At 61.5% G+C, this 15,838-nt stretch overlaps 1 protein-coding gene across 3 annotated transcripts; it reads right to left on the reverse strand.

Annotated features, from left to right (window-relative positions):
* Positions 1–159: 159 nt before the first annotated feature.
* CASKIN2 (CASK interacting protein 2) lies at positions 160–15,310 on the reverse strand. 3 transcript variants are annotated; one of them, XM_024234805.3, is made up of 20 exons: positions 15,206–15,310; positions 13,518–14,063; positions 8,057–8,108; positions 7,408–7,505; positions 6,808–6,953; positions 6,623–6,718; positions 6,407–6,537; positions 6,129–6,237; positions 5,642–5,750; positions 5,378–5,472; positions 4,632–4,893; positions 4,392–4,513; positions 4,243–4,303; positions 4,038–4,129; positions 3,758–3,868; positions 3,565–3,666; positions 3,295–3,433; positions 1,685–3,160; positions 1,374–1,596; positions 160–1,077 (listed from the first exon to the last, which is right to left on the reverse strand). In XM_024234805.3, exons 2-20 carry the CDS (start codon positions 13,609–13,611, stop codon positions 987–989), a joined length of 3,609 nt encoding a protein of 1,202 aa, XP_024090573.3. In that variant the 5' UTR covers positions 13,612–14,063; positions 15,206–15,310; the 3' UTR covers positions 160–986. The 3 variants fall into 3 exon arrangements, with proteins under 3 accessions (XP_024090573.3, XP_054393313.2, XP_063575008.1); XM_054537338.2 differs by having other exon boundaries at positions 6,129–6,300; XM_063718938.1 differs by having other exon boundaries at positions 13,518–14,021; positions 15,206–15,293.
* Positions 15,311–15,838: the final 528 nt, after the last annotated feature.

A 15,838-nucleotide genomic window follows, 5' to 3' on the forward strand; every position in this document is an offset into this window, starting at 1 on the left:
TCTGTAAGGCCACTCCAGGGTCTGCCCACCCACGGTGGTGGCTGACAAAGGGAGACCTAAACCTTCCTCCATCTATGCTGGTGGGTCCCTCAGGTCTGGCTCAGGCGAGACCCCTGGGGTCAGGGGTCCCCATGTCACAGAGGCAAACACACAGCCCAGTCACGTGGAATGGTGTTTTCATTGGTGTTAGTTGGGGGAAGAGGTTAATGGTTACAGAGCCAGGGCCTGGGCCAATGGGGTCAGGCTCTCCCTGCCCTCAGGTGGGCAGTCGGGGCTCCTGCTGTGGTCCGAAGCCCCTCCCCCATTGTGTCCTCTCAGGCAGTTAATAGATAGAATAAATTCCATTTAAAATATATGCATTTCTCTCTGCTCAAAAAATAACATTTACAATTGAAAAGTTAGGACTTGTGGGATCTGTTAACCCCACTGCCTCCCACCCCTGCTAGCCCTGCCTCAGTGAGGAAAGGCGGGGGCAGGAGCTGCCTGGGCACCACCGCTGTGTATTTACATGTCCTCTGTACACCTACGGAGAGGGGCCCGGCCAGACACACGCCTCCTCCGGCCTCTCAGGGCCTGGGCAGGATGGTGGGTGGCAAGAGGCATTCCCTTGGCACAACTTGGAACACAGGCTGGGGGGTACAGAGAAAGCACCCCCAAAGCCCCACCCCCGCTTCCTCCCTGAGGAGAGAGCTCTTACCAGGGTCCCTGTCCAGGAGCAGGGCCGTCCTGCTCAATCGATCAAACCCTGGGAGGGGCTTTGCTGAGATGCAGCGGAGGTCCCTCGCTAGTCAGGTTCTGATAAGGTGGGCTGCCCCACAAGAGCTGCGGTGCCCACAGCCACGGGCTTAGAGTGGGAAGGGGCCCTGCTAGGAGGGGCACTTCGGCCTGACCAGCCCTTGGCCCGTCCCTAGGGTGGCAGGGGCCTCTTCTGTGCTGGGGCAAAGGCAGTGGACTTCGGCAGGTCACAGTGGGCATTGCTGGAGGGCTCAGTCCAGCATGGCGTCCAGCTGGTCAGCCAGGGCGTCGAACATGGTGCTGATGTCATCCAGAATGTGCTTGGTGGAGGCGCTGGGGGCGCTGCAGCAAGGGGAAGGACGCGGTCAGATCAGCCAGTGGCCTGCACCCCACTGGCCCTGGGCAGGGAGCTGTCATAGCTCCCAGAGGCTCAGGGAGGCAAGGGACCGGCCAGGCTCGTGTGCCTCTTAAATGGTAGCCACCAGGATTCCCTGATCTAGGTGACTCCAACACCTGGCCTCTTATCCCATTAGTGCCTGCAATGTCCCCCTCCAACATCCCCATGATCCCTGGGCAGAGGATGCAGGGAGCACTGTTTCTCTGCAGCCTTCTCTCCCTCCCCATCTGGCCCCCCTCACCCCTCTTGCTCCTTGGTGCCAATGCTCTTCTCTGCGGCTCTCAGTGCAGCTGCCAGGGACGAGCTGGTCTGCTCCAGTCTCTGCTGGGCCTGGCCTGGGCCCACAGTCCCAGTGCTCTCAGGCCGTGGAGGAGGCACCGGGCGGGGGCCGAGCCGGGGCGCTAGCTTAGGGCCAGAAAATGCCAGCTGGGTGCAGGCCACCGACACAGGCTTGGGGGCTGTTCCTGCAGAGACAAAAAGGTTGGCCTGGGACTTGGCTGGGTAGGACACAACCCTGCCAGCAGTGCCTCTCCCACAGGCCTCGCCTCTTACCTGCTCCAGGCACCTTGAGGAGGGCAGCAGGGGCGGCCGGGGGTTCTGTCTCCCCATTCCACCGACTAGCTGCTGAGCTTTCCAGACCTGGCCCTGGGCAGGGCGGCACTGGAGGCTGCATGGCGGGGCTGGGAGCAAGGGGGGTTGGAACTCCTTGGGCTGGAAGGCTGCTGGGCTCGGGCTGGGGAAGGCTAGAAGCTGGAGGAGACTCGCCAGGAGTTGGGGAAGGCAGGGTGGCAGCGGGGCCAGGCGTGGCACCGGCCACTCCGAAGGCCAGCAGTGCGGTCTGCAGCGGCTCTCTCTCCCGGCACTTGGGCCTCCGCTTAACAGTGTCTGATTCCGTGAGGTTGAAATCGAGGCCGGGGGGCACGGGTGTCTCTCGGGGCGGGGGGCCAGCGGGCTTCGGGCGCTGTTTGATGGTCAGGTTCCCTTCCTCTGCAAACGGCAGCCCTTCCCCAGAGCTGCCCCGAGATGGGGGCGTCCCCTCAGGGCCTGGCTCTTCCTCCTCCATGTCTGACGCGGGCCCAGCCGGGGCAGGTGGGCCAGGGGGCTCTGAGGGGCCAGCAGGTTCACTCAGTGTTCGCCTTCGGGGCCCTGTGGCCCCTTCCTTGGGCCCTGGGCTCCCATCTAGTGGAGGTGGCTCCGGGCTGGGGCCAGAGACGGAGCTGAGGCGCTTGGGGGGCGGGGGCGGGGGGCCTTTGCGCCGGGCCCGCAGGGCAAAGGACTGGCTGCGAGGAGTCCCCCGAGCTGGGGTTGGGGTCACGCTAGGACTGGTCCGGACAAGGGCACTGCGTCCTGGCCGCCGGGTAAGGGTAGCGTAACTGCCCAGGGTGCTGCCCACCGGCCCTTCGGCCTCCCCCTCAGCATCCCCCTCTGTGGGGCCAGGGCGGCTTAGGCTGTGGGACCGGCGCTTAGGTCGAGGCGGGTCTGGGGGAGTGGCAGGGGGCCCGGCCAAGTAGGAGAAGGCCCAGGGTGCGCCAGGAGGTGGCCCTGGGGCCGGGCTAGAGGGTGAGCCCTGGGGGTACATAAAAACATAGGGTGGGGGTCCTTGGCCAGGAAGTGAGGCACAAAGCTTAGGGGGCCGTTCTGTGCCCTCTGGAAGGTTCCTCTCCTGGGGGGTGCTGGGATCTCCACCGCTGGGCTGTGGGGCAGGCTGTTCCTGTGAGTGGCCAGACCCCTGTGAGCGTGCCCCGATGCTCTCCTGGCTGGGAGAGCGGGCGGGTGGGAGGGGGAGTGGTTCAGGGCCACCCCCTGCCATGGCCGCCTGTAGCTCTGGGCTTAGTTCGCTGCCCTGGAAGGTGAGGAGCCGTGGGCCGGCCGTAGCTGGGCCTTCTCCGTTCTCCAGTCCCTCGATGGCCATCAGCTCCGGACCCTTGGCCAGCCGGCGCCCGCCTTCGCTGAGGGCCTCCCCCTGTAGCAGGCCCCGCCGAAGCTCTGCCAGCCGCTTCACCCCCAGCATGAGCTTCTTCTGATGCCCTGAGATGGGGGACGGAAGTGGCAAGGTTAGCTGGGGCTGGGGTTGTCCTGGTCACCGCTGGGCCCCAAACTGTCTTCTCTTGGAGACCCTGGAGGCAGGTGGGGGCCCAGCCAGGCCTCAGGACAGTCCTTACCGAGCTTGTTGACCCCAATCTCCTGCAGCTCTTCCCAGGTGAGGTCGGCCACCAGCCCCATGGAGTCGTAGCCGCTGCTCACCAGCTGCTTGTGGTACTGCGGCAGCCCCAGTGCACACAGCCACTCCAGCAGGTCCGTCTGGAAGAGCACCGTCCTCAGAACAACTCCCAGCCAGCCTCCGCCCCCAGCCAGAGGGGAAAAGGCACCGCAAAGCCACAGCTGAGAGCGACAGCACGTGCCCCACTCCCCAGCCACCCTTGATGGCTCACTGGGATGTAGCTGGGCAGCCACTCGGCGATGCTGAGCTGAGCGATCTCTGAGGCGATCTTCTTCCTGTGCCCAGGCTTGGTCACCCCGATGGCCGTCAGGTCCTGCCACACAAAGTCTGGCCATCAGGCCCCTCCCCTGCCCGCTGGGCCCTCCCCTGCCCACTGGGCACTGCTTCCTGGCTGCAGCACCCACCTCAGGTGTCATGCGGCTGATGGTAGGCACATCATAGCCGGCCTGCAGAAAGTGGGCAGTGTAGCCCTCCAGCTGGAACTCGCTTAGCCAGTTATGAATGGCCTGCGCGTCCTGCGGGGTGGGGGAGGGGGGCAGAATTAGCAGGAGCTGGACCAAGGCCCTAGCCCCCACCAGGGGCTCAGGGCCCACCTGAGCGGGGCTTCAGTCCATACAGAGGCTCTTGCATCTGCCCTGCCCTACCCACCCCAAGGCCCACAATGCACCCCAATGGAGATCACACCTTCCCCTCCAGCAGCTGTTCTGGCCGCACGTCCTGGGTGAAGATCTGCTCCCCAGAGCGGCAGTTGGCCAGAGGGCGGTGGCTCAGGTTGTCTTCAAGGAGAGAGAAAAATGGAATGGAAAGGTGGCAGGAGGAAGGGGTGCCCACCCTCGGCCTCCTTACTTGCACCTCTCCTAGCCAACCCAGGTCCCCTGACCCTTCCTACCTGCCAGGGACGGTGGGTGGAGTCCTGGCAGCACCTGGTCCTCTCCGGCAGAGGGCAGTGGCTGGAGACAGGGCAGGAGCCAACTCAGCATTTGGGGAACTGGCAGTGGGGAGTGAGCCCTGCCCTGCTCCGTGACCCCGTCATCCTACCTGGGCATTCTCAATCAGGAGGCCAGGGCCATGGCCGTTAGTGCCCTCAGAGCTCTGGCCGCTGCCAGCACTGCGGATGCTGCCCACACTGCCCTCACTGCCCACGCTATTCCTGTCACCTGCTGTGGGGGGCAGAAGCCAAGGGGTCAGAGTCCCAAGGGACGCTCCGACAGCTGTCTGGCAGCTTGCCCAGGCCACATGCCCACACAGTGCCCAGCACTGCCCCCTGGGAGGATGTACCTGGGCTGTCTGGGCTGAGGCCCACCCGAGGAAGCTGGCTGTAGGTAAGAGGGTGCGGGGGTTCTTCAGCAGGAGGCTGCGGTGTCCGGGAGAAGCCTGGGCGCAGGGGGGTGGGTGCGGAGGGGAGGCGGGCTGCAGGGACGCCCACCCGCTTGCTGACCACCTCGACGATGCCCGGGGGGAAGTAGCCTATGCGGTCTGTACCCCTCTGGCTCTCGTGGATGTGGCCCTTCCAGCGGCCGTCGGGATGCTGTTCTAGGACCTGCGGCCAGGGGTGGGGGGGCGGGGACGGTCACTCCCAGCACCAGGCAAGTGGCAAACAGTCGTCTCTGCAGCTGCGGTCTGGCAACCCTGGTCCAGCTCTTCCCCTGCCCCTAAGGAGCTGGCCTCTGATGCCCACACTGGCCCAAGTTCTGCCCCTGCTGCCAGCAGCCAGCTCAATCTCCTCTGTGCCTCCAGGGCGAGCCCCAGTGGCAGCCTGTGGTCAAATCGCAGCTCCACTACTTGCTAGCTGTGTGACCTTAGGCAAGTCACTTTAATTTCTCTTGATTTTATTTTGTTTCATTCTCAATTTTGTCATCTGTAAAGAAGAAATGCTAACAGCACTGCCTTCTCTGACTTTAGGAAAAATTAAGTGAGGGTGCATATAGAGACCTCAGAGCAGAACCTGGTAACATAGCAGGTGCCCAAATAAGTAACAGCAATCATTTGTATTTGCAAAGGAATGCCTGCTCGGGGTCCCTCACCGTGATGACATCCCCTGCCCGGACATTGAGAGCAGTGGGATCGTGGAGGTTCCAGAAATCCTTGAGCGCTCGGACCTTCAGGATCCCTGAGGCCTCTGAGAGAACGGGTGGGGGACAAGTGTCATCTAAGGGTCTTTAGGGCATCTTCCCACCCTTCATCCCCTTGACAACCCTCCCCCAGGGACGTCCACTCCCCCTCCACATCCTGGTACCACGTGAGCGGCTCCAGGCCCCCCTGGGCAGGGTATCCTCCCCCGCACTCACCCCGCAGTAGCTGCTTGATTTCCCGGCTGGCCTGGGAGGTGGTGAACTGATTCACTATGTCCAGCGCCGTCTGGTTATACGTATTCCGGATGTTCACGTCCACACCTCCCTGGGTGCACAGTGTCACATGAGCACAAGCTAGGCACTTTGACACCCCTCACCCGATTCTCTCAGCTACCCGGGACATAGGTACTATTACCATTTTCAGATTTTACAGATGAGGACATTGAAGCTCAAGGACTTCTCAAGTCAAGGACAAGCTCAAGTTCACTCAGCTAGTAAGAGGCAGATCTGGGGTGCCAATCAGGTTGGTCTGCCCCCGATCCATCTGCACCGCCTCGGCACCATTCAGAAGGAAGTCAGGCCTCTTCCCTGACGCCCATGCAAAAACCACGCTGGAGTTCTCCGTCCCGTACCTCCCCAGCCAGTCGGGGCACAGGGCAGAGGCTCCATGGACACCTGCGAGGGAGCAGGGGCCCATACCCACCTCCAGAAGCAGCCGCACCACCTCGGTCTTGCCGTACAGTGCGGCCTCGTGGAGCGCCGTCCCCGTCTTGGTCTGGCGGTTGATCTCGATCCCAGCTCTCAGGAGCTGCCTGCAGTGGACGGGGGGAGTCACGAGGGAGGTGGGGCAGGAGCGGGTGCTGACTGCTGGGGGCCTGGGAGATGGAGAGCCCGGGTGAAGAGGGCAGTGGGGGAGGGCACTGAGGGGCACCGATGGTCCCGCAGGCAGGTGATGAGGAAGCGGGGGGACCCCAAGGGTACCTGATGACTTCTCTGTGGCCATTCTTGGCAGCCAAGTGCAGGGGCGTGGTGTAGTTGGGGTCACATGGGTCTTTGGCCTCGCCCTCCAGCAGTGCCACACATAAGTGGCTGTTGAGAAGCAGCTGGGCCACCTGCAGCACCCAGCGCCCAGTTAGAGCCTCCTCCTGAGACCCCGTAGACGTCCAGGACCCGGCACCCCAAGGCTGCGGGCCTCACCTTGAGTCGGCCAAATTCACAGGCCAGGTCCAGGGGCGTCTTCTTGGCCTTGTTGACCAGGCATGGGTTGGACTGATGCTGGAGGAGCATTTCTGACTGGGGTTGGGGGAGCCGAGTGAGGGGGCCTGGCCCATCCGGCACCCCACCCCGCCCTGCGCCACGCCCTTGTGGGCAGCCTCACGTACCACCTCATAATGTCCATACTGTGCCGCCAGGTGCAGGGGGATCTGTCCGTCCAGCGAGGCGGCATTGACGGCCGCAGAGGCGCGCAGCAGCAGCTTCACAGGCTCCAGCCGGCCCTGCCAGGCTGCGTAGTGCAGCGGGCGCATGCCTGGCAGGAGGAAAGGGTTTGTGAGGGAGGTCCTGGGACGGCATTGGGGGTGGAGAGGAACTGAGCAGAGTATGGAGTCAGCCCAGCTGGGAGGGCAGAGAGCCCACGGGGATGCAATGCTGGCTCTATCCAGGTGTGGTTAGGAAGAGGTTCGGCTCGACAGGGCCGAAGCCAGAGTCCCGCTGTGCCCACTACGGATCATGATGACCCCAGGACAGCAACAAAACCTCGCTGAGCCTCAACCTACTCATCTGAATAATGGGATGTTAGTACCACTCCCCTATGCAAGAAGGCTGTGAAGATTAAACGGGGAAAAGCCACTTGCAAGCCCAGAGACGCTGCGCTAGCATCTATTAGCATTGCTACGTTGTCACGGGAGCAAGCTGTGGTCCCAGGGTCTGGGTAGGGCCCCTACCTGCCTGGGGTGGGGGTCGGGGGCCCATGGGGGTCTCACCATTGCTGTCCTTGATGTCAACAGTGGCCTGAGCCTCTAGCAGCAAGGCTATGAGCTCCAGGCTGCCCCCCAAAGCCGCGTGGTGGAGGGCAGAGAATCTGATGTGGGAGGACACAAAGTTAGGGGTGTTGGTGGGCAGCCCCCACCCCCAAATCCTGGTCTTCCACACCCGAACCTATCCTGGGGGCTGGCAGGGATGGGTTACTGGCCCCCCCCAACCCCACCACCCCTGCCGTGGGAGCGCAGTGGCTGAGCCACAGCATCAAAGGGCTCAGTGTCTGTGCTGAGAGGCCCGTTTGTCTCGACCCCCCCTCCCAGCTGGCCCAGAGGAGGGGGCCGTGGGAGCAGGAGCCTGAGGGCTCCTACCCTCCAGGGAGAAAAGGGGGCCCCAGAGGAATCTGACCCCAGGAGGCCCCGCGGAGAGGCACCACGGCCCCTCCCCTCACTCAGGGCTAACTCCACGGGCGGGAGGGTGCCCCCTCCCTCCAGCCCAGGGACAGGACCCACAGCTCGCAGCAAATACACTTCCAGGACCAAGTCTGAGAGGGAAAGGGACCCTGGGCCTCAGGATCTTTCCCTCCAGCCCCACCCCCGGGGCTCTACTGCCCCCACCCAGCAGCTCTGCAGAGGGACAGGGGCTCCCACTCACCCATCAGCATCCTGGTAGTTCACGTTGAGCCTCTTTGTGGAGCCCAGGAGCTCTAGGGGTCAGGGCAGGAGGTGTCAGGGCCATCAGATGACTGCCCTCACCCAGCATCCCTCCCCCCGCCTGTCACAGCCCGGCTGACCTCTTGGCGTGCAGAAAAGCACCTGCCCCATGGCCTTCCGCCTGTCCCGTCCCTGTAGCTCCCTACCCTGGCCCACCGGCCCAGCAGCGTGAGGGCAGGATGCTGCTGCAGCAGTGGGCTGGCTTCCCCTCGCCCCAGCCCCGCTTGTTTATAGAGCCAAAGAGGGCGGGGGGTGGGACTGGCACGATGTGCCCTCAGTGGACAGGCCCACGGTGTGCATGGTTAGCATTCCTGCCTGAATGGGCCAGGCAGCGAGTCATGTTGTCCTACTGGGCCGAGGGGCGGGGAAGAGAGAAGGAAAGAGGCACTAGGTATTCAAGGGCAGGCCACGATACCCAGTCCTGGGGCATCCCAGAGGAAGGTGACATTAAACAGACCTCTACCCAACACTGGCTCTGCCAGGCGCCAGCTGTGTGACTGTGACAAGTCATTTAACCTCCCATGCTCGGTGTCCTCAACTGTAAAATGAGCTGATCAGAACCTGCTCACGGGGGCTGTGAGTACAGTGCATGACCTTGTCATAGGCAAAGACAGGAGCTCTCAACATCTAGCCCTCCTGACATGTGGGCCAATACCATCCCGATGTGAGGGCGATGGTCCTCCAACAAGAGCTGGCACACGGCCCGCACTGTCCCCACTGGGATCTCCATGGATGCTCAGACTGCCCGGGGAGTCACTGCTACTGCTGACTCCACACCTCCAGGGTCTTAGCTGAGATGTCCATGCCCTGGACAAGGACTCTGCAGGTTGGTGGCAAGAGGAGCTGGGGCCACCCCCTCTCGGGGCAGGGTTCAGGCAGGTGTGCTCCCTGCGAGAGCCAGGGAACTGGTGGGAGTGGTTCTTGAAGTGCTGGGGAGGGAAGGAAGGCCTGTCATGGGTGGCCCCTGCCTCCTGCTAGAACCCACCCTGCAGGGAAGGAGTGGGCCTGGCTCGGCCAGGCCGGGCGGAGTGCCAAGTGTGCTGGCCCAGGCCTGCCCCCCAGGCTCCGGTGGACCCCTGAATACCCCAGTAGCCTGGGCAAGACAGGGCTTCATTCCAACAGGGAGGGGAGGGACCAACCTGGCAGTAGGGAGCATGGCACGGGGAGGGAGGGGACAGCTACACTGAGGGCCAAACTGAAGGACACTGCGCCACAAAGGTAAGGACAGAGCCAGGGAGGGACAAAGCGCTAAAAGGGTTGTGGCCACTGGGAAGAAACACAGACCTCCATTTTCCTCTAGTCCCCTTGGAAAGTCCTTGTCATACAGAACCATTTGAGGCAGTAGAAAGAAGAGGGGCTCCAGAAGCGGAAGTGCACAGTTCAAATGCTTACTCTGGCTGTGTGACCCTGGCCTGCCACGGTACCTCTCTGAGACCCAGTGGAGACAATGCGGTCAGCAGGAAGAGACACAGAGCGCCCTTCAAGCTGCCCACTCTTCCATTAGCCCTCCTCTTCCAACAGCCTGGACAGTTTGGGATGAGGCAGCTGGGTGGTGGGATGCAGTCCCTCCCGAGAGGAGCAGGACAATGTGACAGGCAGGACAGGAACAGGGCAAGGGCCAGGCTGGGTGGCTCCGTTCTTTTCAGAACAATGGCCGGAAAGGTGGTGGGGGAGAGGCTCAGAGTGACCGGGCTGGGGACCCTGGCAGGAGGGCAGAGGGTCCCGGTTCCTGGCAGTGACTCCAGGCACTTCCCCTGCGGTACAACCTTCTTCCCGGGCCTGGCGCTGGGGGTGGAAGGGTGGCTCCTGATTTAGGCTCCCGGACAGAGGATGTGAGCTCAGCCGGCCGCCCCAGCACACCCCATTTCCTCTGGCCAAAGAAGGAGATTGTTCAGAAAAGGGAGTGGTGCGGTGAGAGGCGGGGAGGAGGGCCAGGGCAACTGTACCCCTCTTCTCTCAGCCACCTGCTCCTTGAAGACGACCTGGGTGGGGGCAGGGAATTGGCCTGATATCAAATGGAGGAGGCTGAGGGAGCACCTCCCACCTCCCTGTTCTCTCTCTGGATAGCTATAAAGCGCCAGCTAACCCCCAGAAGGAAAAAGGGGAGTCCTGACGCCTCCCTTTTAGCAGTTTCCCTTGCCTTCTTATGATATGGAGCAAGAGTCCCCAGCCTCACTTCTGAGAACTGCATTAAAATCATGGGGAGAACTTTCTGATACACAGAGTCCCAGGCCCTCTGTGATGAGTCTGATTTTGAGGGGAGTCCAAGGAGTCTACACTTTTATTTTTACTTATTTATTACTTTTTGAGACAGGGTCTTGTTCTGCTGACCAGGTTGGAGTGTAGTGGCACGATCTCGGCTCACTGCAGCCTTGACCTCCCCGACTCAAGCGATCCTCCCACCTCAGCCTCCTGAATAGGCGGGACTACAGGCATGTGCCACCATGCCCAGATCATTTCTTAATTTTTTTGTAGAGATGGCATCTTACTATGTTGCCCAGGCCAGTCTCAAACTCCTAGGCTAAATAGGAGTCCTTGGGGACTCCTTCCTGTGCACAGGGCCAGCAGGACTATAGTGTGCGCCATCATGGCTGGCCCAGTCTGCACTTTTGAAACAATCCCTAGGCCAGCATGGTGGCATTGCCTGTAGTACTAGCCACTCAGGAGGCTGAGGTGGGAGGATGAGGCAGGAGGATCACTAGCGCCTAGGAGTTCAAGGCTGGGCAATATAGCGAGACCCCATCTCTTTCCCTGTCTTTTTTTTTTTTTTTTTGAGACAGACTCTTGCTCTGTTGCCCAGGCTGGAGTGCAGTGATACGACCTCAGCTCACTGCAACCTCTGCCTCCCAGGTTCAAGCGATCCTCCTGCCTCATCCTCCCGAGTAGCCGGGACTACAGGAACTCGCCACCACACTGAGCTAATTTTTGTATTTTCAGTAGAGACGGGGCTTCACCACGTTGCCCAGGCTGGTCTCGAACTCCTGACGTCAAGTGATCTGCCCACCTCGGCCTCCCAAAGTGAGACCCTATCTCTTCAAAAAGAAAACAACAGAACAATCCCTAGGTAATTCTAATGGGCAGCTGAGTGCAGAGCACAGGGGACAGGGTGTAGCTTTGCCTCTGCTCTGCCATGCTATGGCTGTGTGACTTTAGGCAAGTCACTAACCCTCTCTGAGCATCACTTTCCTTATCTACAGAACGGATATTGAAATACCTATCTCACAGGCAAGCAAGGAAATTATAATATTTCATAGACTATAAGGTTTGCAAATGTCACCTTGTGATCTCTTTTGTCACCAGCCTCTCCAGCTTCTCAGAGGACTGGGAGGGGAGGCACAGTGCCAGGGCCTCACAAGGAAGCCCAGGCCCCAGTCATGCTGTGCCTGCGCCTACAGCCTGCGCAGGGTGAATTCTCCCCTTTGGGACTGAGGGAAGGGACCTCCTTCCCCACAGACGTTACCCACTGGGCACAAGGGACTTTCTCGGAGCCTAAGAGCCCGGCTCTGCGGTTCCCGCCACTGGCCTCCAAACCCCTCCCACCTGCCCTCCTGAGGGCCTCACTTTGAGGCCCCAGAGCTGTGAGGCCAGCAGCAACTTGACCAAGGCCCCACTGGGCAGGTTGCCAAAAACAACACAGAGGTGACAGAGAAGGGGAGTGGCTGCACTGCTGGACCTTAGGGCCCTCCTCTGGGACCTCCTTAGCACCTCCCCAGTGGCACCCACCCTGTGTCCACTTCCCTAGGCACAGAGACCACCCCACAGCTCCACCTCTCCAGGCCCTGCGTCTCCTGCCCCAGTGTGCTAGTGGATGCATGAGGTTAAGGCCCTTTCTCTGGCACCCACACCCCAGGTGTTCAGGTAGCCTGGGGGACTCCTTCCTGTGCACAGGGCCAAGGTGTATCTTGGGGCTAGAGCCCCTGAACTCCAGAGGAGACCCTCCCATCCAGGGAACTCCTCCTGCCTCAGTCTGGTGGCAGGAACCACCTCCTGCTTATGCTGATCTGGGATCTCAAGGTGACAAGTCCAGTGGCCTCCTGGGACAGTCCAGAGAGCCCTTCCTGAAGCCCAGAGGTCTATTCTCCCTGTGGGGGGGTCGCACCACAGCGGTACCCAAGACATGGGGCTCAGGTGTGGCCACTTGTGCATGGAGCCCCACAGCCCGGTCAGGTCTCGACCCTAGGTGAAAATCTCCAGTAAATGAGCTCTGGTCACACGCCCCCAGGACACACATGTCAGGGGAAGAGAAACTTCAGCAACTTGTTAGAGAGTGTTAAACTTTTTTTAAGCAGTAGAACTCCCTTTTTAAAGGCTATCTCGTGGCCTGGCGCGGTGGCTCACGCCTGTAATCCTAGCACTTTGGGAGGCTGAAGAGGGTGGATCACCTGAGGTCAGGAGTTCGAGACCAGCCTGACCGAGATGGTGAAACCCCATCTCTAGTAAAAATTAGCCAGGCGTTGTGTCAGGCGCCTGTAATCCCAGCTACTCAGGAGGCTGAGGCAGAAGAATCGCTTGAACCAGGGAGGCAGAGGCTGCAGTGCGCTGAGATCATGCCACTGCACTCCAGCCTGGGTGAGAAAGCAAGACTTTGTCTCAAAAAAAATAAAAAGCTATCTTATAGATATCTTCTTAAGACACGAACACAGAGATGCCCTGGTTGAAATGTGTACGTTTGAGGTTGGGGGTAGGGATGAAGTTCTATCTATTCAGTCTTCTCTAACCCACTGTCAGAAACCTCATGGCTCCAAAGAACACATCAGAAAGACCATCTGCTAGAAGGCAACTCCACGAAGACAGGAATTTGGGTCTGTTTTGTTCACTACTATGGTCCAGTGCTTAGAAGAGAGCCTGAGCCAGGCACGGTGATTCACGCCTGTAATCCTAGTACTAGGAGGCCTAGGTGGGTGGATCACTTGAGGTCTGGAGTTCGAGACCAGTCTGGTCAACATGGTGAAACCCCATCTCTACCAAAAATATAAAAAAAAATTAGCCGGGCATGGTGGCACACACCTGTAATCCCAGCTACTAGGGAGGCTGAGGCAGGAGAATGGCTTGAACCCAGAAGGCGGAGGTTCCCGTGAGCCGAGATCCTGCCACTGGACTCCAGCCTGGGTGACAAGCAATAGGCACTCAATAACAATGTGAATGAATGTACTTCAACCCTCTAATTTTGCAGGCCAGGAAACTGCAGCCCAGAGAGGTTAAGTGACTTGCCTAAGGACACACAGCAAGGCGGACCCAACTTTCTCTCCAGTTGTCTCACACAGAGGCACTTCTTATTGAGAACAAGACAGTCCACCCTCCTCAAATATGCAGATCACAGTGACCCACCCCCACCTACCAAGCCTCTGTGAACTGAGCACTCAGAGGGCCTCAGCGGGGTGCTCGTCCCACCCGGTACTCACTTGTCTTTGTGGCCTTGACCTTCGCCACCAATTTCTGCACACCGGTCACATCTCCATTCTTGACAGCCAGGATCAGGTCCTGTTCACGACCCATACTGGCTCCTGGGCTGAGCTCTGCACTCAGGAGTCCAGGGCAAAGGCAGGCAACGGGTCCAAGCTGGGGCGTCAGGGCGCCATGCCGCAGCCCCTTGGAGGGCTCCCGGTTCCGGGGGAGCAAGTCTGGTGTCCCAGTCCCAGGCAGCGGGCTCCTCGTCAGGTACTGAGGGATACTCCCAAAGGTGCTCCGTGAACTGCCACCACACGAAGGAAAGCTAATCTTTGAGGGGGTGGAGGCTACATAGAAATCTGGATGGATATCAGCTTGTGGCTTCCGACAGCTCAGGAATGGGCTGGGACTGGGCACACCAATCTTCCCGGCTTGGCTGCGGAACACCAGTGCCCACCCAGAGAGCAGCCGGCATTCCCTTGGGCCTCAGGCAGCAGCGGTGCACTGGTCTCAGGGCTCTGGAAAAGGCACTGGGCCTCTGTCGAATGCTGGGCCACAGCCTGCAAGGGTCCCAGAAGTGGAGTGCAGAGGATGAGCAGGATAAGACCTCCAGGGAGCCCCCAAGCCACCCTGGCTCCCCTCGGAGTTGATGGTGATGCTGAGCCGCTGAAAGTGGGGAGGAAGCTGCTATGCATGAGAGGAGTATTGGTGGGGGGGAGGTGGCATTCTGGGAGGGGGAGGCTGAGTCACTGGGGCCCCAGGGCACCTGGCAGTACCTCAACCTTGGGCAGGAGGGGCCCTGGCAGCATGACATACTGGGGCAGGCCGGGCCAGCAGCCTGTTCTCCACAGCCCGAGGCTCCGACACCCACAGACAACTGGCGGGCCAGGAGGTGGGGCCGGGAGGGTCAGGCACAGGCAGGCGGGCAGTGGTCACTCCCTGTCAAAGTCATCAGCCCCCAGATTCCTCCCTACGGAGGCTTCAAGGCTTCGCTTTAATGGCTGGATGCCCTAGTCCTAGGACTCTTTGTGAACGGAGGGCATGAAGTGCTTCTGGCCCCCCATTTCTGGGGGCTCTGCCTGCCAGAGAGGGAAGCTGCACAGCACCTGTTGCTGACCCGTCCTCGCCCCTTGTGTCGGGTGGAGGAGCAGCTGGGCAGAGAACAGAGACAGAGCCGGGGCAGTGCTGACAAACGGGGCTCCCAGGCCCCCCAAGCCTGAACCTGAAGCCCAGACCCTGGACTCCACTGCAGAGAAGCTTACGTCAGTTTCTCGGTGGCAGCGAATTTACTGCCAGAGTCTTGTGGCATGAGATCCGCGCAGGCCTGGGGCCCTGGCCGGGAACCCCTCACTCCTCGAACGTCCCAAGCCCAACCCAGGGGCACTCCCACGCGGAGCCCGCGGCCGACACGGGCGGAGGGCGCCCTTGGCAGTGCCTGGGGTCGGGCTGGCTCCCCCGCCCCCCGGAATGTCCCTCCAGCGCCTCGCAACCCCCCAGCCCAGCCCAGGCCCACCGGGGAACAAAGCGGCGGGAGAAGCCGGGCGGGCCAAGCGCCTGAGGTATAAACGCGGAGGATGGAAAAAGGGGCGCGAGGAGGACGGAAGGAGCGGGGAGATGGAGGTGCCCGCCGATCCCGCAAGAAAAGTTAGTTTGCGCCCGCCCCCAGGGGCGCTGACCCCTAGCGCGGGCCCCGCAGCCTCACCTCTCCCGGCCGCCCGCCGGGGTCCGGCTGGCCCTTCTCGGTCCCTGGCACTCTGGACGGTGGCTCCCACTCCCCCCCTGCCCCCCTTTCTCCTTCTCCTTTTCCAAGGCCGGCCCGGCACCTCCCGCAGGAAATCCCGCCCCTCCCCCCTCCCTCCCGCCGGATCGGGAATGGAGGGACCGTCCCGGCCGCGCAGTCAGGCTGTCAGTCAGCACCGGCGGCTCCGCCCCCATCCGCGCCAGATCCCGCCCCAACTCGCGCCCGCCCGGACCCGGGGCGCTGACCGAATCAGCGCATGCGCCCAGGTGAAACAGAGGGGCGGGGGTCGGGGGACAGAGGTGACCTGGGGCCCTGGACTTAGACCCAAGGGCTAGACACCCCGGGTCTGACTGGTGGGAGAGAAGATGTAAGGTGAAGGGGGTTGGCAACCAAGACGCGGGACCCCACTTGCAGTACCCCCCGCCCGCGGCCGGCGTCGCCCACCCGCAGCCGCCGGCCGGGCAATGGCACCACCTAGCGGACGGCACCAGAGCGGCCCGCGGGGGCGGTGCGGGGACCCCAGCCTCGAGGAGGCGCTCGTGCCGGGCGGAGGTGGCGCTTCAGCACCGTCGTGGGCCGGACAGCGCCTCCCGC

The sequence above is a fragment of the Pongo abelii genome, chromosome 19, assembly GCF_028885655.2.
Source record: "Pongo abelii isolate AG06213 chromosome 19, NHGRI_mPonAbe1-v2.0_pri, whole genome shotgun sequence".
Lineage (NCBI taxonomy): Eukaryota > Metazoa > Chordata > Mammalia > Primates > Hominidae > Pongo > Pongo abelii.